The 20,742-nt window shown below is 38.8% G+C and overlaps 1 protein-coding gene across 3 annotated transcripts in view; it reads right to left on the bottom strand.

Annotated features, from left to right (window-relative positions):
• Positions 1 to 555: 555 nt before the first annotated feature.
• nomo3.L (NODAL modulator 3 L homeolog) overlaps positions 556 to 20,742 on the bottom strand; it is a 40,606-nt gene continuing 20,419 nt past the window's right edge. For 2 of the 3 annotated variants that reach the window (XM_018234548.2, XM_018234549.2), the window contains exons 18-31: positions 20,019 to 20,114; positions 17,870 to 18,079; positions 16,537 to 16,619; positions 13,620 to 13,779; positions 12,957 to 13,083; positions 12,751 to 12,864; positions 12,343 to 12,470; positions 10,602 to 10,743; positions 7,314 to 7,397; positions 7,027 to 7,137; positions 4,845 to 4,946; positions 4,176 to 4,295; positions 3,794 to 3,886; positions 556 to 1,062 (exon numbers count right to left, since the gene is read on the bottom strand). In XM_018234548.2, coding sequence (XP_018090037.1) covers positions 931 to 1,062; positions 3,794 to 3,886; positions 4,176 to 4,295; positions 4,845 to 4,946; positions 7,027 to 7,137; positions 7,314 to 7,397; positions 10,602 to 10,743; positions 12,343 to 12,470; positions 12,751 to 12,864; positions 12,957 to 13,083; positions 13,620 to 13,779; positions 16,537 to 16,619; positions 17,870 to 18,079; positions 20,019 to 20,114 — 1,702 coding nt within the window. In that variant the 3' untranslated portion in view covers positions 556 to 930. 3 annotated transcript variants of the gene reach the window in all.

The following is a 20,742-nucleotide window of genomic DNA, read 5'->3' as shown; positions in this document are numbered from 1 at the left end:
AAAATGTTCAGCACAGAATGATTAGGCTGATACTTACACATTTAATAAGACATTTTAGGCCAATAATTTATTCCAACCAAAGGTACCTTGCGTCTAGGATCTATATATTTGGAGGAGGATGCGTCTATTAGCTCTATTAGTGTCTCAAGCTTCAATATAAATGTGATCTTCCTCCCAGTATATACTCAAGATTCAATTTTGGATCCTCCCTACCAAGAAGTTGCAGACATAGGCAGAATAAGGGCTTCTGTAGGCTGCAACTCCATTAACCCCTGTGTAACTCTTGCCCTTATCAGTAGGAAGGTGAAGGTGCACAGTACATGAATCTGATACAGGGGGCTGGCATGTGTGTAATGCCACATTCTTCTGAATGAAGTAAATGTGATTGGTTGTAGCACTTTCTTTGTTTATAGATTCCAGAACACTGTCCCTTTAAGCTGTAACATTCCATGATACTTCAGATGGAAGCTCCATTATCAGAAGAGCCCTAGGCACCTGACCCAAAAGCCTACACTCTCTGATGCAGGAAATGAAAACCAAAATATTACTGCAGGGTAAAAAGGTAATCATGCCACTTTTTATTGAAGCTCCAGAGGGAAATCAGTTTTGAAGATAAATTAATTTGTCTTGTGAGAAGGTCCAGGGTCCTCAAGTATTTCCATCACGATGAAAAAAAAAAAAAAATTACCCCCGGTGAAAAGCATGGATATCAAAAGTGGTAGAACATCTTTTTTTTCTTTTAAGTACGTTAAGTCATAGATTGCTTTATATTCACATAAAATGTACAAATGAACATTGTTAAAATGGTAATATCTAACAAAACTTTGAAGTCAGTAGTTTCTTTTGAACCAAAGGATTCCTTCCATAACTCCTCCTGAGGGAGTAGAATTGGTCGACCTTAGTGACAATTCCCATCATAATACCTTTTTTTCATGTTCTCCTCGTTTTTGGTCTTTTTTGGAGCCGTTTTGCATCCTCGGGGCTGCCATTGTCGGAGCTCGGCTGTCCAAGCGCCCGGACCCCCTGCAGTCGGCTTGTCAGTTGGAGGAACAGGGGAATCAACTGCAAGGGGAAAACACACACACAAAGAAGTGAGTATTCCAACAAGAGATTTAGGTAAGCGCCAACATGCATACATTCACAAGCTTCCTTTTACCCTTACAATAATAAAGGCTTAGCTTGAAATACACATCAACGCAAGACCAGCTGTTGGTCTAAGCAGAGTTTTCTTTTCCTGTAGACAATAAAACATACACAGACACATGCCTTTTTCTGTACAGTTAAGACAGTACCCTGAGCTAGAATAAATCCATGTTGATGTTGCAGGCCAAAACGGACTCATATTGTGACACTGGCCACATACAACATGGACAACTTCCTGTTACTCTATGTGTGAAGTGTGGGTCAATTTAGGCTCTCCTCCCCAGTGTACACCCCCGCCACAGGTGTAACTGCGAAAGCAAATGTACAAAGGTTACAGAGAAAGAGTCATGGAGCAGAACTTGCTGCAAATAGTGTTTTATTCCCATGACATGTTTCAAGCTACAAGCCCTTTATCAAGAGTAAATCACAACTCACAAAGTGCAGATATTTCTAGTGAACCAGGAAGTGATGTCACCACTTCCTTGGGTGTGTCCATGAGAATTAGATTGGATCAACGAGCAGTAAGGCAGGTTAAAAGGTTGAACTTGATGGACGTATGTCTATTTTCAACCTAACTTACTATGTAGAATATAAATCCATACAATCCACCAACGTGTATCTTCATGTTTAGTCCATGGTGCAAGTCCTGTTATTGTGTTATTAGAGTCCTCGAAACATAGCAATAACCTTATGAAACTGCCCTATAATAGGCCTACCGCAAATAACTGATATTAGAAGCACAATTTTTTATCATTCAGTGGCCTGAAACAGGTCAACGCAGGAAGTGACTAGGAGCCGCACTTCTTTATCTGCCAATACACAATAACTGGCACATGACATTTTTTTGAACATTTCTGATGCCAAACCAATCATTATCAATGCTACAAAGCTACCAGTTAGAATGGTCACCCAAGCATCTATGTACTGTACTGAAATGTGGCCGGCTTTAGTCCCAGATCTAGTAACTGGTAAATGATGTTGGCCTAACTGCTGCTTGTTTGTTTTCTGTTACTTAAAAGGGAGAAACAACTTGCAACTTTATGGATTATATATTTAAATACTTCACATTATTTTCCAATATAAATCTTGTTTTTAGAGGTGAAGGAAAGCTAGAGGCTAGAATGCTATATTTATTCTGTAGAATGTATTATCATACCTGAGTAAAAAGCTCTAGAAGCTCTGTTTGTTTAGGATAGCAGCTGCAGTATTAGCTTGGTGTGACATCACTTCCTGCCTGAGTCTCTCCCTGCTCACTTTAGCTCTGGCCTCAGATTACAGTAGAGAAGGGAGGGGAGAGGGAAGAGGAGCAAACTGAGCATGCTTACACCCGGGGCAAGGAGGTTAAAGCTGAAAACAGGAAGTCTGATACAGAAGCCCAATATACACAATATAAGGATAGAAATGCAGTGTTTCTTTTGACAGAGGACTCAGAGAAGCATTACATTGAGGGTTTACTGCTATATTTAGGTGGACCTTTCTGATAAGGCTTACTTAGTTTTAAACTTTCCTTCTCCTTTAAGCCTTAACAAATAATGACATATATCTTGTATATAAGTATGCAGAAAACTTAAAGGGGTTGTTCACCTTAAAATTTACTTTTAGTAACTTTTTCTTTCGACTCTTTCCATCTTTCAAATGGGGGGGTCAGTGACCCCATTTACAAAAAAAAAAAAACTAAAGGTCTGTAAGGCTACAAATTTATAGTTATTGTAACTTTTTATAATTCCTCTTTCTATTCAGTCCCTCGCCTATTCATAGTCCAGTCTCTTACTCAAATCAATGCATCGTTGCTAGGGTAATTTGTATTTCTGTTCAGGTCCTTTTATTCTGATTTCTCCCTAGCAACTGGATTGCTGAAATTGCAAACTGGAGAGCTGCTAAATAACTCAAAAACCACAAGTAATAAAAACAAATGCAAATTGTCTCAGATTATCAAGCTCCACGTCATACTAAATGTTAACTCAAAGGTGAACAACCACATTTTACACTCAAGATCAGGCCTGTGGATTCTGGTAAATGCCAGATGGGCTGCTGTAAGATGCCATAGACCATGAATATCTATTGGGCTGGTGGGGGGCTGTTTGGGCCTCTGTGTACTTGAAATGCATGGGGCAGTTTTCAACCCTATTCTGTGCCTGCTCAAGAGAGCATTTAAATGAAAAGGAAAGCTACCGAAGCAGTTTATCGCCAACAGATTAGCCACAATAGTGCAAGCTAAAACACTATATTTAGTCTGTAGACTTTACCATACCTGAGTAAACAGCTCTAGAAGCTCTCTGTGTGTTTAGGATAGCAGCTGCCATTTTAGCTTGGTGTGACATCACTTCCTGCCTGAGTCTCTCCCTGGTCACTCAGCTCTGGGCTCAGATTACAGCAGGGAGGGGAGGAGGGAAAGAGGAGCAAATTGAGCATGCTCAAGACCGTGCCCTGGAGGTTTATGCTGAAAACAGGCAGTCTGATACAGAAGCCCATGAGTACACAATAGAAGGAAAGAAATACAGTGTTTCTTTTGACAGAGGAGCAGGATTACTTTGAGGATTTACTGGTGTATTTATAGAGACCTTTCTGATAAAGCTTACTTAATTTTAACCTTTCCTTCTCCTTTAAAACCCCAAATGACCAGAAACAAACATAATAGTTGTGCGGTCACCTTATCATGATTGTAGCCGGCTAGCAAGAGCAGGAGAGTCAACGGAAGAGCCAGATATGAGCCCTGGACAACATCTTGTTCAGGCAGCTTCCTCTGAAAAGAAGACATGTACAGACACATGAGTAATAGGATGACCAATAATATAACACGTCAACATGTGCTAAAACGTGCATACAACCAATATTCTGGAAGCACGAGGTATACTTGGATAATACCATACTGGAAAAGTGTAAAACGGACGGATGTTAGTTGTGCCAAAACCCCAAAAGAAACAAAGCACTGTTTAAATACACTAAAGGCTTTTTTATTTATGAATAAATTGTTGTCATTTGCATCTGTAATGGGTTAGTGGGTTAATTATGGCAGAGGATTTCAGGGTTACCGTAGGGCTGAAGGTTATTGTGATGTGCTTGTGGTATCCATGAGTGCTGAAGGAAACCTGAGGCAGTGTGTAGTCATACTGAGATTTAGGCAAAGTGGAGTCCAGCTGCACAACGTAATTCTGCAACCAAAAACAAAAATTTTTTTGAAATCAAAGAGAATAGATGTGAACTTGCTTTCAAACGCTGACTTATACAGAACAGCCTGGCAGCCATGATAGAAAGTTTTTCCATGTACCTAGTAACGTACATGGAAATCCATTATCCAGAAAGCTCCGAATTACGGAATGGTCGTCTGCCATAGACTGCCATTTTATCCAAATAATCCACATTATTAAAAATGATTTCCTTTTTCTCTGTAATAATAAAACAGTAACTTGTACTTGATCCCAACTAAGATGTAATTAATCCTTATTGGAACAAAACCAGCCTATTGGGTTTATTTAATATTTATATGACTTTCTAGTAGATAAGGTATAAAGATCCAAATTATGGAAAGATCTGTTATCCAGAAAACCCCAGGTCCTGAGCGTTTTGGATAACAGATCCCATACCTGTATAACAAAAAAAATCAGCGGTTTTGATGGCCTGCCATATTTAGAATGCTGAAAGAAGAGCAGCTAAATATATCGGCTGTCTCTACTTGCAAACAAGGTGTAGGAATCTCTTACCTCTCCATCTCTTAACAGTGGTGGGAAGTGGAAAAACAAAGACTGACCCAAAGACACCGACTGGATAGGATTGTCCAGATTTTCACTTTTATAAAGCTTTACCTACGGAAGACAAGAAACCAGATGGGAAACGCCATATTGTATCAGAGGAATTTCCTACAAAAATCAGTTAGATGATGATTTACTCCTAGCTGTTTGCACCGTATATCAATCTATATTTTCTGCAAGTGTGTATACACACACACGTCGATAGTATGACTGAAAGCTTTTATAAGGTGAAGCTACAGAAGTAATTGCTGTTCATTTGGCAGCTGATGTTTTTCTAGAATTCACATGTTTCTACTGTTTACTAGATAGATCAGATACAGTATATGCTTTAATATATATATATATATATATATATATATACATACACACACACACACACACGAGTTTATTACTTATATTTATATATTCTATAATAAAAATAGCAAGGGGAAAATCATAAGAGGTGATTCTGGCATGAGACAAGGGTTTTTAGTATTAGAACAAAGCTTATGGCTCACTATGTGGCTAAAGAGCACATTGATTGGAGGAATCCGACGTTAAATATTCCGTATACTTCCCAATGAACACTAAAAGGCAAAGGATTTGCAGAAAGGTTACCCAAGGGCATTTCTTGATTTCAGGGATGTTTGGTTGGTAACTATATTGATCTGTTCCTGTGTTGTTTAGGAGATGAATTCAATTGTGGCCAACCCACAACTTGCACCTGCCCTGCAGTCCCTACAGTCGAAGGCTCTAATCTCTTTGCTCAAAAAGACAGAAGCGCAGTCATGGGGGCAGGAATCTACAACAGAGAAAATGACATGCGTTCCTGAAGGCCTTGGCAGATCCTAGGGATGACTGAATAATACCCAAGTGTCTGCATTCCAAATGGAAAAAGGTCAAATGGAAGCAGTTGTTTACATCTCGCGACTCAACATGTCCCAGCATGCACTTCAATGGATGAAATATGCTAATGATGTACTGAATGCTGCGACACATGGGACATGGTAAGCCATCAGAGTCTGAGCTAAAGGATTGTCACAAGATATCGCTCTCTACATCGTACTAAAAGTTTATTTAAAGGAGAACAATGCCTTTAAACTTTTTTTTAAAACTTTTAGCAGAGAGTGATATCCTGTGACAACCTGCAACTAGTCTACACTCATTTTTTTTTAGCTTTTTGTTCTATAATGAACAGGTCATAAGACAAATACAAGCTTTGTCTGACTCATTCTAGTTGAATTTAGAAATGTGGATGAACGGAGGGCACACACCATACAATTGGATATTTGGCAAAAATATGCGCTAGAGGTGCAAAAAACCAAGGTCACCCCTACACAGAGTGACAATACAATCAATAAACCATACAATAGGTTATGCACTCTCTATAGAATATTACAAATATAAACTCAGGTGGTGTCAAAATAAATATTACTGTTTAAAATAATTTGGCAGAATCCCCTTGACAAAGGCATTTGTGCCGAAACATTGGGGCTATTCTCATTTGTGGCAAGTATATCCGCTCCTTGTTGCTTCTTTTTTTCTGCTTTGTACAAACCTTTGGGTAGTATGTATACTATTACTGTGTAAACCATTGCTGTATAAACTAAACTTTTGTTAACACAATTGTATTTTGCCAAATTGTTTTAAACAGTATAGATTTTTTTTGATACCACCTGAGTTTATATTTGTAATATTCTTTTGAGAGTGCATAACCTATTGTATGGTACATTCTAGTTGAATTCCCTGTTCTATAAGCAATTGGCACACTTAGGAGCCCAGCATATTTTTTGGGTAATTTATTACCTTTGTATTCCTGAGGTGTGTTTGGAGTGACAATCGCTGCACACTGTACTCTGATCAATCCCTTTAAACCCACAGCATGTCCACCAACTCCATTCATTGTTTTTCTTTAAGCCCATACATGTCTAAGATGTCAAAGAGTGTGTTCCAATCACTATTCATCTTTTGTGTGCAATATCTATCTTATTATTCCAGTGCTGTAATGGGCAATTGTTCTAGCATTCTCACTCTAGCCCACTAAGCAAAGAAAATAGAAAACATGCACCATTGCTCTTTCAATTACTGTAGCACAGAAAACGTAGCGAGCGGCCATGCTGCAGCCTCCCGAGGTAAGTCGTACAACGTAGCTCACCAGTAAGGTCGACAGATGTTCAGACGAGGTAATTATATTTCCACTGAGGTCAAACTGGTTAATCTGACGGAAGGCGATAATATTTACATCATCGATATCTTTGCTGCCAACCTAAAACATCAAACCGAGACATGTCTATGTTAATGTAATTCTTCTGAATGAACTGGGAGATTTACAAGTAATATTTGCTAGGCTCACTTTTTTTCCCCATCTGTCATAGACTCATGCTTAAACAACATATGACAGAGCCCCTACTAACAGCGAAAGGCCTAATGAAAGGGACTAACCTCGATTGCCCGGTATGATGGCAAGGCCCTCTCAATGTGATCATTCCCTTCAGATTTCAGTTGTACATGGTAAACGCAGCCAGGCTGTAAAGAGATGAGTGCAAGGCAGATCAAAAGATTAATACTGGGAACTCTTCTACCTTATAACAGACAATGACAACTGTGCAGGTAACCAATCTGAAATATATTCCCTACATACTACTTAAAGGGGTTGCTCACCTTTAAATTACATTTTAGTATGATGTAGAGAGTGATATTCTGATACAATTTGCAATTGTTTTTCATATTTTATTATTCGTGGCTTTTGAGTTATTTAGCTTGTTTGCAATTCCGAAATATGGATGCTAGGGTCCAAATTACCCAAATTAACCGTGCATTGATTTGAGTGAGAAACTGGAATATGAATAGGAGAGGCCTGAATAGAACGATGAGTAATAAAAAGTAGCAATAACAATATATGTGTAGCCTTGCAGATCAGTTGTTCTTAGATAGGGCCAGTGACCCCCATTTGAAAGATGGAAGCATTGAGAAGGAGAAGGCAAATAATTAGAAAACAATAAAAAATGAAGGCCAACTGAAAAGTTTCTTAGAATTAGTCATTATATAACATACTAAAAGTTAACTTAAAGGAACAGTAATGCCAAAAAATAAAAGTGTATTATAGAAATGACAATATTGCCCTGCACTGGTAAAACTGGTGTGTTTGCTTCAGAAACTCTACTATAGTTTATATAAACAAGCTGCTGTGTAGCAATGGGGGCAGCCATTCAAGCACAGGATACACAGTAGATAACAGATAAGTTCAGAAGAATCCCATTGTATACTACAGCGCTTATCGGTTATCTGCTGTGTTACCTGTGCCTTTTCTCCTTTTTCAGCTTTGAATGGCTGCCACTGTGGCAGCTTGTTTATATAAACTATAGTAGTGTTTTGAAGCAAACACACAACCTTTCCAGTGCAGCACAACAGAATATTATATTTTCATTACTTTAGAACACTTAATTTGTTGGTGTTACTGTTCCTTTAAAGGTGAGCCACCCCTTTAAGATGTTAATTATATGGTTACTTACAGTAATGTAAGGGTTCCTCCTAATTTAGCTATTATAAATGGACACTGCAGCACACACACACACACAGGACCTGGGGTTTTCTGGATAAAGGATCTTTCCTTAATTTGGATCTTCATACCTTAAGTCTACTAGAAAATCATGTAAACATTAAATAAACCCAATAGGCTGGTTTTGTTTCCAATAAGGATTAATTATATCTTAGCTTGGATCAAGTACAAGCTACGGTTTCATTATTATAGACGAAGTGGGAATCATTTTTAAAGATTTGGATTATTTGATTATAATGGAGTCTATGGGAGACAACCTTTCCGTAATTCGGAACTTTCTGAATAACGGGTTTCCGGATAAGGGATCCCATAACCATATATATATTAGGGATGCACCGGGATTCGCCCTTTTTGCTGCAGGATTTGGATTTGGCCGAAACCTTCTGTCCTGCCAAAACGAATCCTAATTAGTATATGCAAATTAGGGGTGGGAGGGAAATTGCATGACTTTTTGTCACAAAACAAAGAAGTAAAAAAAAAAAATTTTCTCCTTCGCATCCCTTATATGCATATGCAAATAAGGATTCGGTTTTGTATTCGGCCGAATCTTTCGTAAAGGATTCAGGGGTTCGGCCGAATCCAAAATAGTGGATTTGGTGCATCCCTAATATATATATTATATAAAAGGATATACTGAAAAAATGTATATGCTGAATATAACACAGTAAAAAAAATTACCATATTTCTAGAATGTGTCCTACTTTACAGCTGCTGCTAAACCCCCCAGGGCTTAGGGTTTGTTGTGTTATTAGCACACAGTATAAAGCTGCCAGGTCACTTGTAGGGCTAAAGGATGAAGTACGGGTCATGTCTAACATTAGACATAACAGGGAGAAAGACCGCAAATGCACCCCATCACTCCTTTAGGGACTGAAACTAAAGCTTCAAAATCAATAGTAGAATTTTAAAATTGCAGTTGTTGCTTGTAAGGAAATCTGTGCAGAGGCCTAGGGCATTTGGGACACATCTTAGCCATGGACACATGCCCACACACACAGTCGCAGCAGAAATTCAATCAATAACTTGTGCAGCAATAATAAAACAATGTCAAGTACAGCGTGAGCTTTAGATCTAAAGGCCAAGAGTAGAAGGACCAGTACCCATAAAATGACAACCCCAAATTTTCACTGTATAAGTCTCCATCTGATTCAGCAGTGTAAGGATTAAGACTTTTTCAGAAATCTATTCAAGATTTCTCAAGGCAAAATGTAAGGCCTAATTCAACTTCTCCTATAGCGCTGATAATGCTGAGAATTTGTTCTTCAACTACAGGACATTTTCATAATGTACATTATACAATAATTGACTTTCTAATCTGCCACATTATGAGGAATAAGTACTGTGACATCCTACATTAATAAACCGTCTTTTTGCCTGTGGGAGAGCCGTCCTCGATTGGACGTCAAAATTACATCTGCGGTTGCCCTTTAAGAGAGGAGGAGCACCAGACTGGCATTGCAGGTTCGTGTTACAGTCACTTTAGAGTGCCCAACAAGCGTGCAACCCCAGACGATTTAGGCTTTTGTTGTCCTTTAAAAATCTCTGTAGTTTTTTTGTGGGATTAATGCAGATTTGAGCTAAATTAACATCAAGTACTAAAAGGTAGGGAAAGAAAAATAAAACCAATTGGATTTGTTTAAACATTATTCTATAGGAAATACCGCTTCCTTAATTTGGAGCTTTGTAAATAAGAGACCCCAAACCTGTAGATTTGCGTCAAATAGAGATATGTTATCTTCTTGTTTCTAAAGTAAAATAAATACAATTTCAACAAAGGCTATAGGTATCGTATATACTCGAGTTTAAGCCGTCCCGAGTATAAGCCGAGGTACCTAATTTTACCTCCAAAAACTGGGAAAGCTTACTGACTCGAGTATAAGCCGAGGGTGAGAAATGCATCAGCTTCTGGTAAGTTTCAATCAAAAAATTGAGGGTTTCTGCTCCCATTGGAGGTGCCGGCGTCTCGTATTTGGATGCCAGCGACCATTCTTGGATGCCGGCGAATATTCTTGGAGACTATTCTTGGACGCCGGCGACTATTCTTAGATGCCGGCGACCATTTTTGCGCTTAACCCGAGTATAACCCGAGGTAGAGATTTTCAGCATATTTTGGGGGCTGAAAAACTCGGCTTATACTCGAGTATATACGGTAATATGAAAGTCAGACTTACACGCAGCCCACGTAGTCGAAATTTTCCATCCTCGTCCGTTACCGTGTCTTCACCATAAATGGAGCAATCTTCCTGCCCTGTTGCTTCTACGGATACTCCTTGCTCTGGTTCACCATTAAGAGAGGACACTGTTCCATAGCAGCTGCAGGGAGTTAGGCATTGTAAAATTCAGAGGCAAAGCAATACTTTGAAAGTATTGTATTAAAACACACTAATAATGAAATGAGAGAATAACATGTGTAATGGTTCAGTTATCCAGAATGCTTGGGACCTCGGAAAACATTTGTAATAATTTGAATTATTTTGAATAAAATGGATTCTATGGGAAATGGCCTTCCTGTAATCCAAAGCTTTCTGTATAATGGGTAACCGGATAAAGGATGCCTTACCTGTACTTTCTACTCATAGTGGCATTGACAATATTAATATGGTGGCATAATAGGAAGAAGGCCTATTTCTAAGGCTGCAGTTGATAGGGTTGATGCTTTCTATGTATGACAGTTAGTGATGAGTGGGCCGTTCCAATGCCTGTGGGCAGGGCCGCCATCAGGGGGGGACAGGGGGGAGAGTTGTAGGGGGCCCCAAAGGTAAGGGGGCCCGGCCACGCCACACTTACTTTAATAGCCGGGCCCTTCATCTTTCTGCTGCTGACTTCAGGAAGGCATGGACGTTTAAGGGGCCCTGGCCAACAATTTTCTTATAATGGGGGGCCTTGGCCTCAAATATTTTTTTTTATGGGGGGCCCTGACCACCATTTTTTATTAACATGTGGAAACCCTAGCCACCAATATTTTTTTTGTTTTTTTACTGTATGGTGGGGGGCGGACCTGTGGCGTTGGGAGGGCAGATCTGTAGGTGGTGCTTGCGGTGGGCGCAGCCCAGGGGGCCCAGGAAATTTTTTCGTATGGGGCCCTGCGATTTCTGATGGCGGTCCTGCCTGTGGGGCCCTGGGTTCGGGCCAAAACATGAATAAGGAATTCATGCCACCCATGGCCTGAATTCCTTGCTAAGTATGCACTGATTCCGCTGGCGTTTATATATAGAAGTGCCCTGCCCTGCCCTGCCCCCATCCGTGATGTTAGAGATGGGGGTGGGTCCAGTGCAGAGTGGTGTGTTAGGAACGGATGCAGGTCAACAATTTGTCAACCCGCATATAACTAATGAGAGTGTCTCTTGGTACAGCACAGAAACATAATAAAGTATGGGATCCAGTATCTGGAAACTTGTTATCCAGAAAGCTCCAATTTATCGGAAGGCCATCTCCCATAGACTATATTTTATCCAAGTAGTCCAAACTTTTTAAAATTATTTATTTTTTCCCTGTAATCATTAAACAGTATCAGTTGCTTGATCCAAACTAAAATATAATTAATCCTTACAGGAGCAATCCTATTGGGTTTATTTAATGTTTTAATGATCTTTTTATTAGACTTAAGGTAGGACGATCCAAATTACAGAAATATCAGTTATCTGGAAACCCCCAGGTCCCAAACAGTCTGGATAACAAGCCAAAAACCTATACTTCCCTTACCAATGTGGTTTATTTCAACAAACAACCAGCAGAGAATGTATCCTCACACTGATACAGAATTATATGTGTGTCTATGGGGAATTTTATAAATGCAGCAGAGTTTGCCACAGGCTGAGTAACCTATTGGACATTTGTTTTCAAACAGGTCCTCATGCTACCTGCTCATTGGTTGCTAGAGGTTACAGAGATTTACACCTTATGTTAACAGACCTGTATGCAGTCCTGTGACCGATGATTGTAATCTTCAAATGCTGCCCCTCCTGGGCCTCAATCATTTGAGAAGATGGCTCGAAGCGAAACTCCTTCATCATAGGTTTGAAATAATACTGGCCAGGGCTCTGTGGGAAGAAGCATGACTTCACTTATACATGTTCACCAGTGTTAGGACAGCCCTACTGCACCCGTTCATAGCAAAAAAAAGAAAAAAAAAAAAAAAAGAAAAAAAAAAAAGGGGCACTGGGGCTGTAAAGTTGTTGATGGACGTCATAGTTTAACATTGCCTCTTTTATGATCTGATAAATATACCAACATGTCCTGTACTGAAGCTTGGAGCCAAAAGAGTAAGATGAATATAAACAGCTTTCTTGTCAAAAAAGATAAGCAAAAGATTCCCATTACCAGGTTGGAAAATGTCAGCATCCCATTCTCTTGTGTTAAAAGGTTTGAACGAAACATTCCTCCACTGAGTGACAGGAGAACTCCGGCCAATGGCTGTCCATCCTCTGATCTAATCTGTTGGCAAACGGGAAATAAGTTAATTATCGAATTGCAGGATTTCATCCGTGAAGTGGAAAGAAGCAGGTGAAATAACTGAAACGCAGTACCTCAAATGCAACTCCTGCAAGGGCAAAAGCATTGAAATCTCCTACAGTGCCCTCTAGAGCAGTCATAACAAAGCCTTTTTTCTGAGCAGAGATCGTGTATTCCAGGTCACTGTGTAGAGGCCCCACGCTGCACAGGAAAGGGAAAAGCAATTTATTCTATAGTGACGTGCCAAGTTAAAGTAAATAAATGACAGTGCTGACCTTTAGGAAGATAATGCAGTGATTAAATAAAAATCACCCAGTCAATGAACAAATATTAAGAGAGGCTAAATAAGGGTAATTTAGTCCGGCCATGGGAGATGGTAAGAAAACTAGAATCAACTTCTGTCTGGACAAGGAGTATATTAAAAATAAGCATAGGATTACATTACAAATTACATCTACAAATGCAAATATACCACCTAGTCCATCAGACTGCAGATCTTAAAACATTGTCCAGGACCCCTCCAACTGGAAATGGGCCCCTCACAGGACTCCCACCTGCAACTCTTTTGATCCCACCTCAGTGGAAATTTTGTTGCTGCCTACTTAGAAGGCTATCAGATACTATATTTCACTTTTGATTACGGTATGGCATTTTGCAAAAATGGCAGTGCCCTTTAACTACAGTGCCTTCTCCAACAGTGTATATGTAACAGGACCTATGCACCATACTGCACCAACCTGTAAGATCCTTTATCATCAGTAAAGACGGTAATGAGAGGCGATGCTGCTCCCTTTTCACTGATCACAATTTCCACGCCTTCTAACTCTGGGTGTATTTGACCTTCCAGAAACAAGCCTGCTTTGCCTTGAATTTCTATCATTTTACCAGGGCAGTTTTCTGTAAAGAACAAAACACCAATTGTGAGACAGGAACAAGCAAATTCTTTGGAAGAACAAAGCACTGCATTATTCTTACATGAAAGAAAGGTTTGATCCATCCAAAGACCTGGGCAATAGCTCCCTCAAATAGACAGACCCTAAGTACAGAGGTGGGGTATTATTTTTATATACATTTCTCAGTTACTGCCTAGACATTTTATGTACAATTTGATCTGAGCAAACATGAAGTAAGGAATGGATAATAAACTGCCCCCCCCCTGCCCGCTTATTAATGGAGGGCACGTTGTGTTAGCTTTTAGTATGCTATGGAGAGTGATATTCTGAGACATATTGCAAGGAGTTATTTAGCTTTTTATTCAGCAGTTTTCCAGTTTGCAATTTCAGCAATCTGGTTGCTAGAGTCCAAACTACCCTAGCAAGGAAAAAAAAGTAGAGTAATACAAAGTAGCAATAAAAATAAATTTGCAGCCTCACACAGCATTTGTTTTTAGATGGGGTCAGTGCTCCCATTCAAAAGCTGGAAAAAGTCATAAGCAAAAGGCAAGTTATTAAAAAAAAAAAAAACTATAAATAATGAAGACCAATTGAAAAGTTGCTTAGAACTAGCCATTCAATAATATACTAAGAGGTAACTTAAAGGGGATATATTATGAAGAAAACAAGAATGTGCCGGTGCCTTAAACTCTTAGATATAGAAGAAATGTGCTTTAAGAAGTAGTGTTTCAGGCTGATTTATTGAAAATTTCTGCAGAAACTATACTAGTCCTGCCCATCTGTTCAACTTCCTGCTGCCTCCTTTCCCAGGCTGCGCAGGGGAGCTGGCAGCACTCAGCACACTGCACTGTAGGATAAGAACCAATCAGCAGCTTATCTGACCTGATAGGAAACTGAAGCCTGTCTTTGCTTGCGTAAACTGCAGGGCTGTGATTGGCTGTCCCCCTCTTACTACACTCCCACCCTTCATTTGAAGCAGGGACCAGAGAACATCTATGGGGAGCTCATATACAGGGGCTAATTTTGAAGACAATATTAATTTACAGCCAAAAGTAAAAGCAGCACCATATAGTATACATTATTGCCTGCAAAATTAGGGTGAACCACCCCTTTAAATCCGTGGGAGGATTTTTTTTCCTGCTTAGAAATAATAGTATCCTGGAAGCAACCCGTGTTCGGAATGAGATACCACAGAAAAGTGAATGGTACAGGCATTTGGCTTCTATCACTATAATATATATGTAAATTCATGACCCTTCCTGTAATAGCTGCCTCTACATGTGTCTTCAAAAAATTTTTTAAAACAATCAAATGAAAGGAGTTAATGCGACAGAGGGCAAAATCTTGGCACATTACTTCCCATCACACTGAATTCAAAGGTTGCTAGGCAACCAAACAGCAGTCTATATTGAAGGTTAAAATCAGGTTAATAAAAAAAGGCAGGAAAGAAACCATCAGCAGCTAAAGAAAGATAAATGTGTTAATTAGTGTGAAAACGCCATGTGCGATCTCAGATGTCATGCCACTTTTAACCAGGCTAATTGCTGCCACCCACCAACAACTGCAAACAGAGCGGTGAATGACAGACAGAGGCTTCATCAGACCGGGCCTTTCATCCTAGAGATCCTAGCAACAGAAATAAATCCCGCAAACATTTTATATACAGAAACAAATACAAGAAGGCCTTTTATTGACAAATACTGGGATTCACAAGCTAAAAAGTAAGGATTTTTATAGCAAATGCAATGGTTGGGCATCGGTTGCTCCACTAAGGGGGTCAAATAATTATGGAGGACAGAAAATGTGACTTACAGCTGTCGGACCAAGTTATGTTTATTTAGCACGAAAAGTCTTAGTTGCCTTTAATTTGATGATAGGGAATACAGCTCGTATTTGATTTTCTTTGTTTCAACTATGTCACATACTCAGTGAACCACTGGATTCTAAAAATAAAATGTTTTAGGAGTAAACCAAACAGTCCCTCTACTTTCTAACTGCCAGCTGAAACATATGGTGCCCATATCTATTGTCTGGAAACCCGTTATCCAGAATGCTCCAAGTTACGGAAAATCCATCTCTCAGACTCAATTTTATCCACATTTTTTTAAAATGATTTTTTTTCTCTGTAATAATAAAACAGTAGCTTGTACAAGTATAGGATCTGTTATCCAGAATGCTCGGGACCTGGTGTTTTCCGGATAAGGGGTATTTCTGTAATTTGGATCTCCAAACCTTAAGTCTACTAAAACATAATTTAAACATTAAATAAACTCAATAGGATTGCTTTCCTTCCAATAAGGATTAATTCTATCTTAGTTTGGATCATGTACAAGGTACTGTTTTATTATTACAGAGAAAAAGGAAATCATTTTTAAAAATGTAAATTATTTGATTATAATGGAGTCTATGGGAGAAGGCATTTCCGTAATTCGGAGCTCTGGATATCGGGTTTCCGGATAACGGATCCTATACCTGTACTTGATCCAAACTAAGATATAATTAATCCTTATTGGAAGCAGAACCAGCCTGTGGGGTTGCACATTGTGACACCAAAAGTGTTACATATTTTGCTACATATGGACAAATAATCCCTTTGTATTTAAACGGAAGATAGCATTTTTGCACAAAATGATGATGGGTGGGGGCAGAGGATCCTTTTATCCTCTGTTTTGATTGTGATGAAACAACATCATTGTAACCCCATCAGTATTATTATTCTCCCATGTTGGTAAAATCTGCATTACAGAAAGTGGACATTTACCTCCACTGACAACAGCCTCCACAGAAGATGGATAGAAAAGAAGTTCTTTGGATGAAGGAGTCACTGTAATTTTCTCACCCGATCTGCAAAAAAGAAAGTAAGTGAGCTATTTAATAATGAGACAATACATCAGGCAGTTCCTTTTGGTAAAGTAGAATAACAAAAGATGTAACAAATATATACAGCATAAACAGACAGTAGTATATATATATATATATATATATATATATATATATATATATATATATATATATATATATAGACAAATACAAGATTCCTCTGCACTCAACCCATTATCAATATATTTAAGACAGCGACATTTTGTGCATACTGCTACTGAAAAATGCCTTACCCTTTAAACAAAACAGGGATTGTTTGTCCATATATTGCAATATATTTAAGCTGGCCAACTACGTCAAAGTCACCCCATATCTTGCCAGTCCTATGCTCAATTTTCATCTGATTCATTAAGAATTCTATGATTTAATTATACATTTTATAAAAGGGACGAATACGTTTTACCTGCAACTTACTAGCTGCTTTCAAAGTAAAACTCCCAAACTTGGCTGCCCTTTTATTAGACACCAGTGGGTAAGGCATTTTTTCAGTAGCAGTATGCACAAAATGTCTCTGTCTTAAATATATTGATAATGGGTTGAGTGCAGAGGACTCTTGTATTTGACTATATGTATTTTGTGGTCACACCCTCATTGCACCCCCGCCTAATGATTTTAAAAACTAGTGGTGAGCACAACTTTCCCTTGTTTGTTATAGTTCTACAAGAGCAGTGACCAGCTCCATGTTGTAGCTCCCACCCTCTCCAGCTATAGTCAGGTGATCCCACTGGTGTCTAATAAAAGGGCAGCCAAGTTTGGGAGTTTTACTTTGAAAGCAGCTAGTAAGTTGCAGGTAAAACTTATTCGTCCCTTTTATAAAATGTATAATTAAATCATAGAATTTACACACACACATGCAGGAAATAGCGACACTCACAGGACTTTTCTTGTGTGTGTGTGTGTGTGTGTGTGTGTGTATAAATATATATATATATATATATATATATATATATATATATATATATATATATATAGTTGTGAATTGTGTAATTGTGTAATTGTGAATCAGGCAAAAAAATATTTTGACTGTCAAAATAGAGATATAGCTTCCAATCTAGGCAATAATGCATGCAGGATTTTATATTTTATCTAGAGAAGATACCTTTAAGAATTGATAAAACAGCATAAGAGTCTGACAAGAGAGTGTAAGGCAATGCTTATGAAAGTATTCTGCATAAGTTGTCAGTGTTCAGGCCCCACTATATTCTGTGCCTCACCTTGCCCAGTAGGAGAACTCGTATGAAAATGGACCTTGCAGTTCATCTACTAACTCCTGAACAGGAGGTTGTGAATCAGCATCTTCTGAATCAGCTTTCTCTCTTTCCAGTCTCCGTGCTTCGATTTCTGCCATCTGCTGTTCCCTACGTGTCTCTTCAACAGACTTCAATGGGCCTAAAACAAGTGCTGGTTCACTGTCTATAGAGGATCTGAACAAAGAAATGTTAACTTAAAAAAAAAATGTATCAAAGTTGTTGGGTTCAGTAAGCAGGCACAGCTAACATTTACCCTAAAACCGATACACGCAAATTCAAAGGAAAAGGAAAGGCAAAAATCACTTATGGTCCCCTTGTGTAGCCCTTCTATAGCCCTCCTCAATCGCTAGGTTTGTTTTTTTTTTTTTTAAAAAAAAAATCATTTATATTTTATTTATAAATTGAACTTGCTCGTTCTCATTGCTGAGGAGGAGACACCGCCGCCATCTTCGTTAGTAAATGGATTACTGCGCATGTGCCAAATTCCTGACCCCAGGCTCTCCTCCTCATTAACATGTCATTATGCAGAGCAGGGAATTCAGTGCTCCCGGTCTACAGCATCTCCATCAGGGGCGGAACTACCGGGCGAGCAGGGGGTGCGAGCACTCCAAATAGTCTCTTACAGCGCTCCTGATCATACACAGCTTTTACTTGTGAAAGAAAAGCGACAGCCTGGATTCGCTCAGTGCAGTAAGTGCTAAAACAGAAAGTCTTTGATTGAAGCCAGCATGTTTATTAATCTTTCCTTCTCCTTTAATGCAATAAGGTGCAGACGGGCTAATTGCTCGCATGTAAATATATATCATTTTTTGTGGTAGAAGTCACGTAATTTAAATCCCAGTGGAACTGAGAGGAAGCTGCTGCGGCTTTCCCTTATAGATCTGTTCATGCCCCCCAAAGAGACGGATTAAAGAAACAGGCGACAGGATGGTCTATTAAAATTAACTCTTAAAGGGTCCCATAGATGTAGTGATGGGTTAACAGAAATTCTTAAAGGGATACTGTCATGGGAAAACATGTTTTTTTCAAAACACATCGTTTAATAGTGCTGCTGCAGCAGAATTCTGCACTGAAATCCATTTTTCAAAAGAGCAAACAGATTTTTTTAAAATTCAATTTTGAAATCTAACATGGGGCTAGACATGTTGTCAGTTTCCCAGCTGCCCCCAGTCATGTGACTTGTGCTCTGATAAAGTTCAGTCACTCTTTACTGCAAGTTGGAGTGATATCACCCCCTCCCCCCCCAGCAGCCTAACAACAGAACAATGGGAAGGTAACCAGATAGCAGCTCCCTACCACAAGATAACAGCTCCCTACCAAAAGATAACAGCTCCCTGGAAGATCTAAGAACAGCACTCAATAGTAAAAGCCAAGTCCCACTGAGACTGATTCAGTTATATTAAGTAGGAGAAATAAAAGCCTGCCAGAAAGTAGTTCCATCCTAAAGTACAGGCACAAGTCACATGACTGGGGCAGCTGGGAAACTGACAATATGTCCATGTCAGATTTCAAAATTGAATATAAAAAAAAAATCTCTTTGCTCTTTTGAAAAATGGATTTCAGTGCAGAATTCTGCTGGAGCAGCACTATTAAACGATATGTTTTGAAAAAAACATGTTTTCCCACGACAGTATCCCTTTAAGATCAGATTCCCACCCATATAACTATACATTAAGGTGCCCAAAAATGAGCTGATAATGGACCAAGTTGCAGTCTGAAATGAACAGGTTTGCTAGAGTATCCTAAGTGACTAGATTTAGCTCAAGAGCCCAAACAAAAGGATCAGCCCAATCTGTCCAAAACAAAGCAAGCAATTTAGCCAAAAAAAGCAATGCATGACAAGCTTTAGGCAACCATTATATCATATTTCTTTAGCGTCAGAGGATTTTTGCCTACCCCAGTAATTGCAGATTATTTCCTTTCAAGACCATATTTTGCTCTGTGTTGACCTCGTCATAAAAAAAAACAATGAGTTGTTTTGCCACAGTCACATAAGTTGGTTATGGTCCAGAAGGAAAAATAAATTAGCTTTTTACCCAATAACATAAAACATGCATCACAGGCAGTGTCACTATTAGCAATATCAAATGGGTGAAACTGTGGTTATACTCACTTAATGGTGACAGTCACATCCATTAGCTTATCTGCTGTTATTGCCCCAAGGACATGATGTCTTACTGCAGTCAGCGTTAGAATGCTTGGAGATGAACTGGTAAAATAAAAATAATGCTCCTTTACTTGCTGAATTTCATAGAAGAAAAAGAATTTAAAGGATCATCAAAACTATTTATTGAACATTTAAGGCAGAGTTGTCAGGAAGATGATCAGTGCCCTGTAGAGTTTATATACAACCATGTCATACAAAGATGTCTATAAAAGGCTGAGGGACATTTAAAAAAAAAAAAAAAAAAAAAGGACCACTCGTAGTTTAACATATAGCTTCACTTGCTCATTATAAAGTAAATGGGAAAACAACCTATTTTTAAATAGGCTTCATGTTAAAGAAGTCAAACTGCTTGCTTTCCTTACGTTTTTATTAGATTTTTTTTTTTAAATAGGATATCATCAGCAGAGTTATTCTCAAAAGGCTTTAAAAGAACAGTCTATTTTAACCCGTAGTGGTGCACTTTAATTAAGGTTTATTTCAGATATAGGTTCATAGTTTCAGATATAGTTTCACAGCTTACTTAACATATAAAATCTATGTAAGTAAGTTGTCTCTATTTTTAACAACAATCTTTTAATCAAATTCTCTTTCAAAATCTGTTTGGTCGGGGTCTATACTGGTTGTGGGGCCAAGTTTTATTGGCATAATCCTCCCTTTCTTTAAACCTTTG

Source organism: Xenopus laevis, chromosome 9_10L (assembly GCF_017654675.1).
Source record: "Xenopus laevis strain J_2021 chromosome 9_10L, Xenopus_laevis_v10.1, whole genome shotgun sequence".
Taxonomy (NCBI): domain Eukaryota; kingdom Metazoa; phylum Chordata; class Amphibia; order Anura; family Pipidae; genus Xenopus; species Xenopus laevis.
Note: the sequence above shows the minus strand (reverse complement) of the source record. Positions and strands in the feature narration are given on the sequence as shown.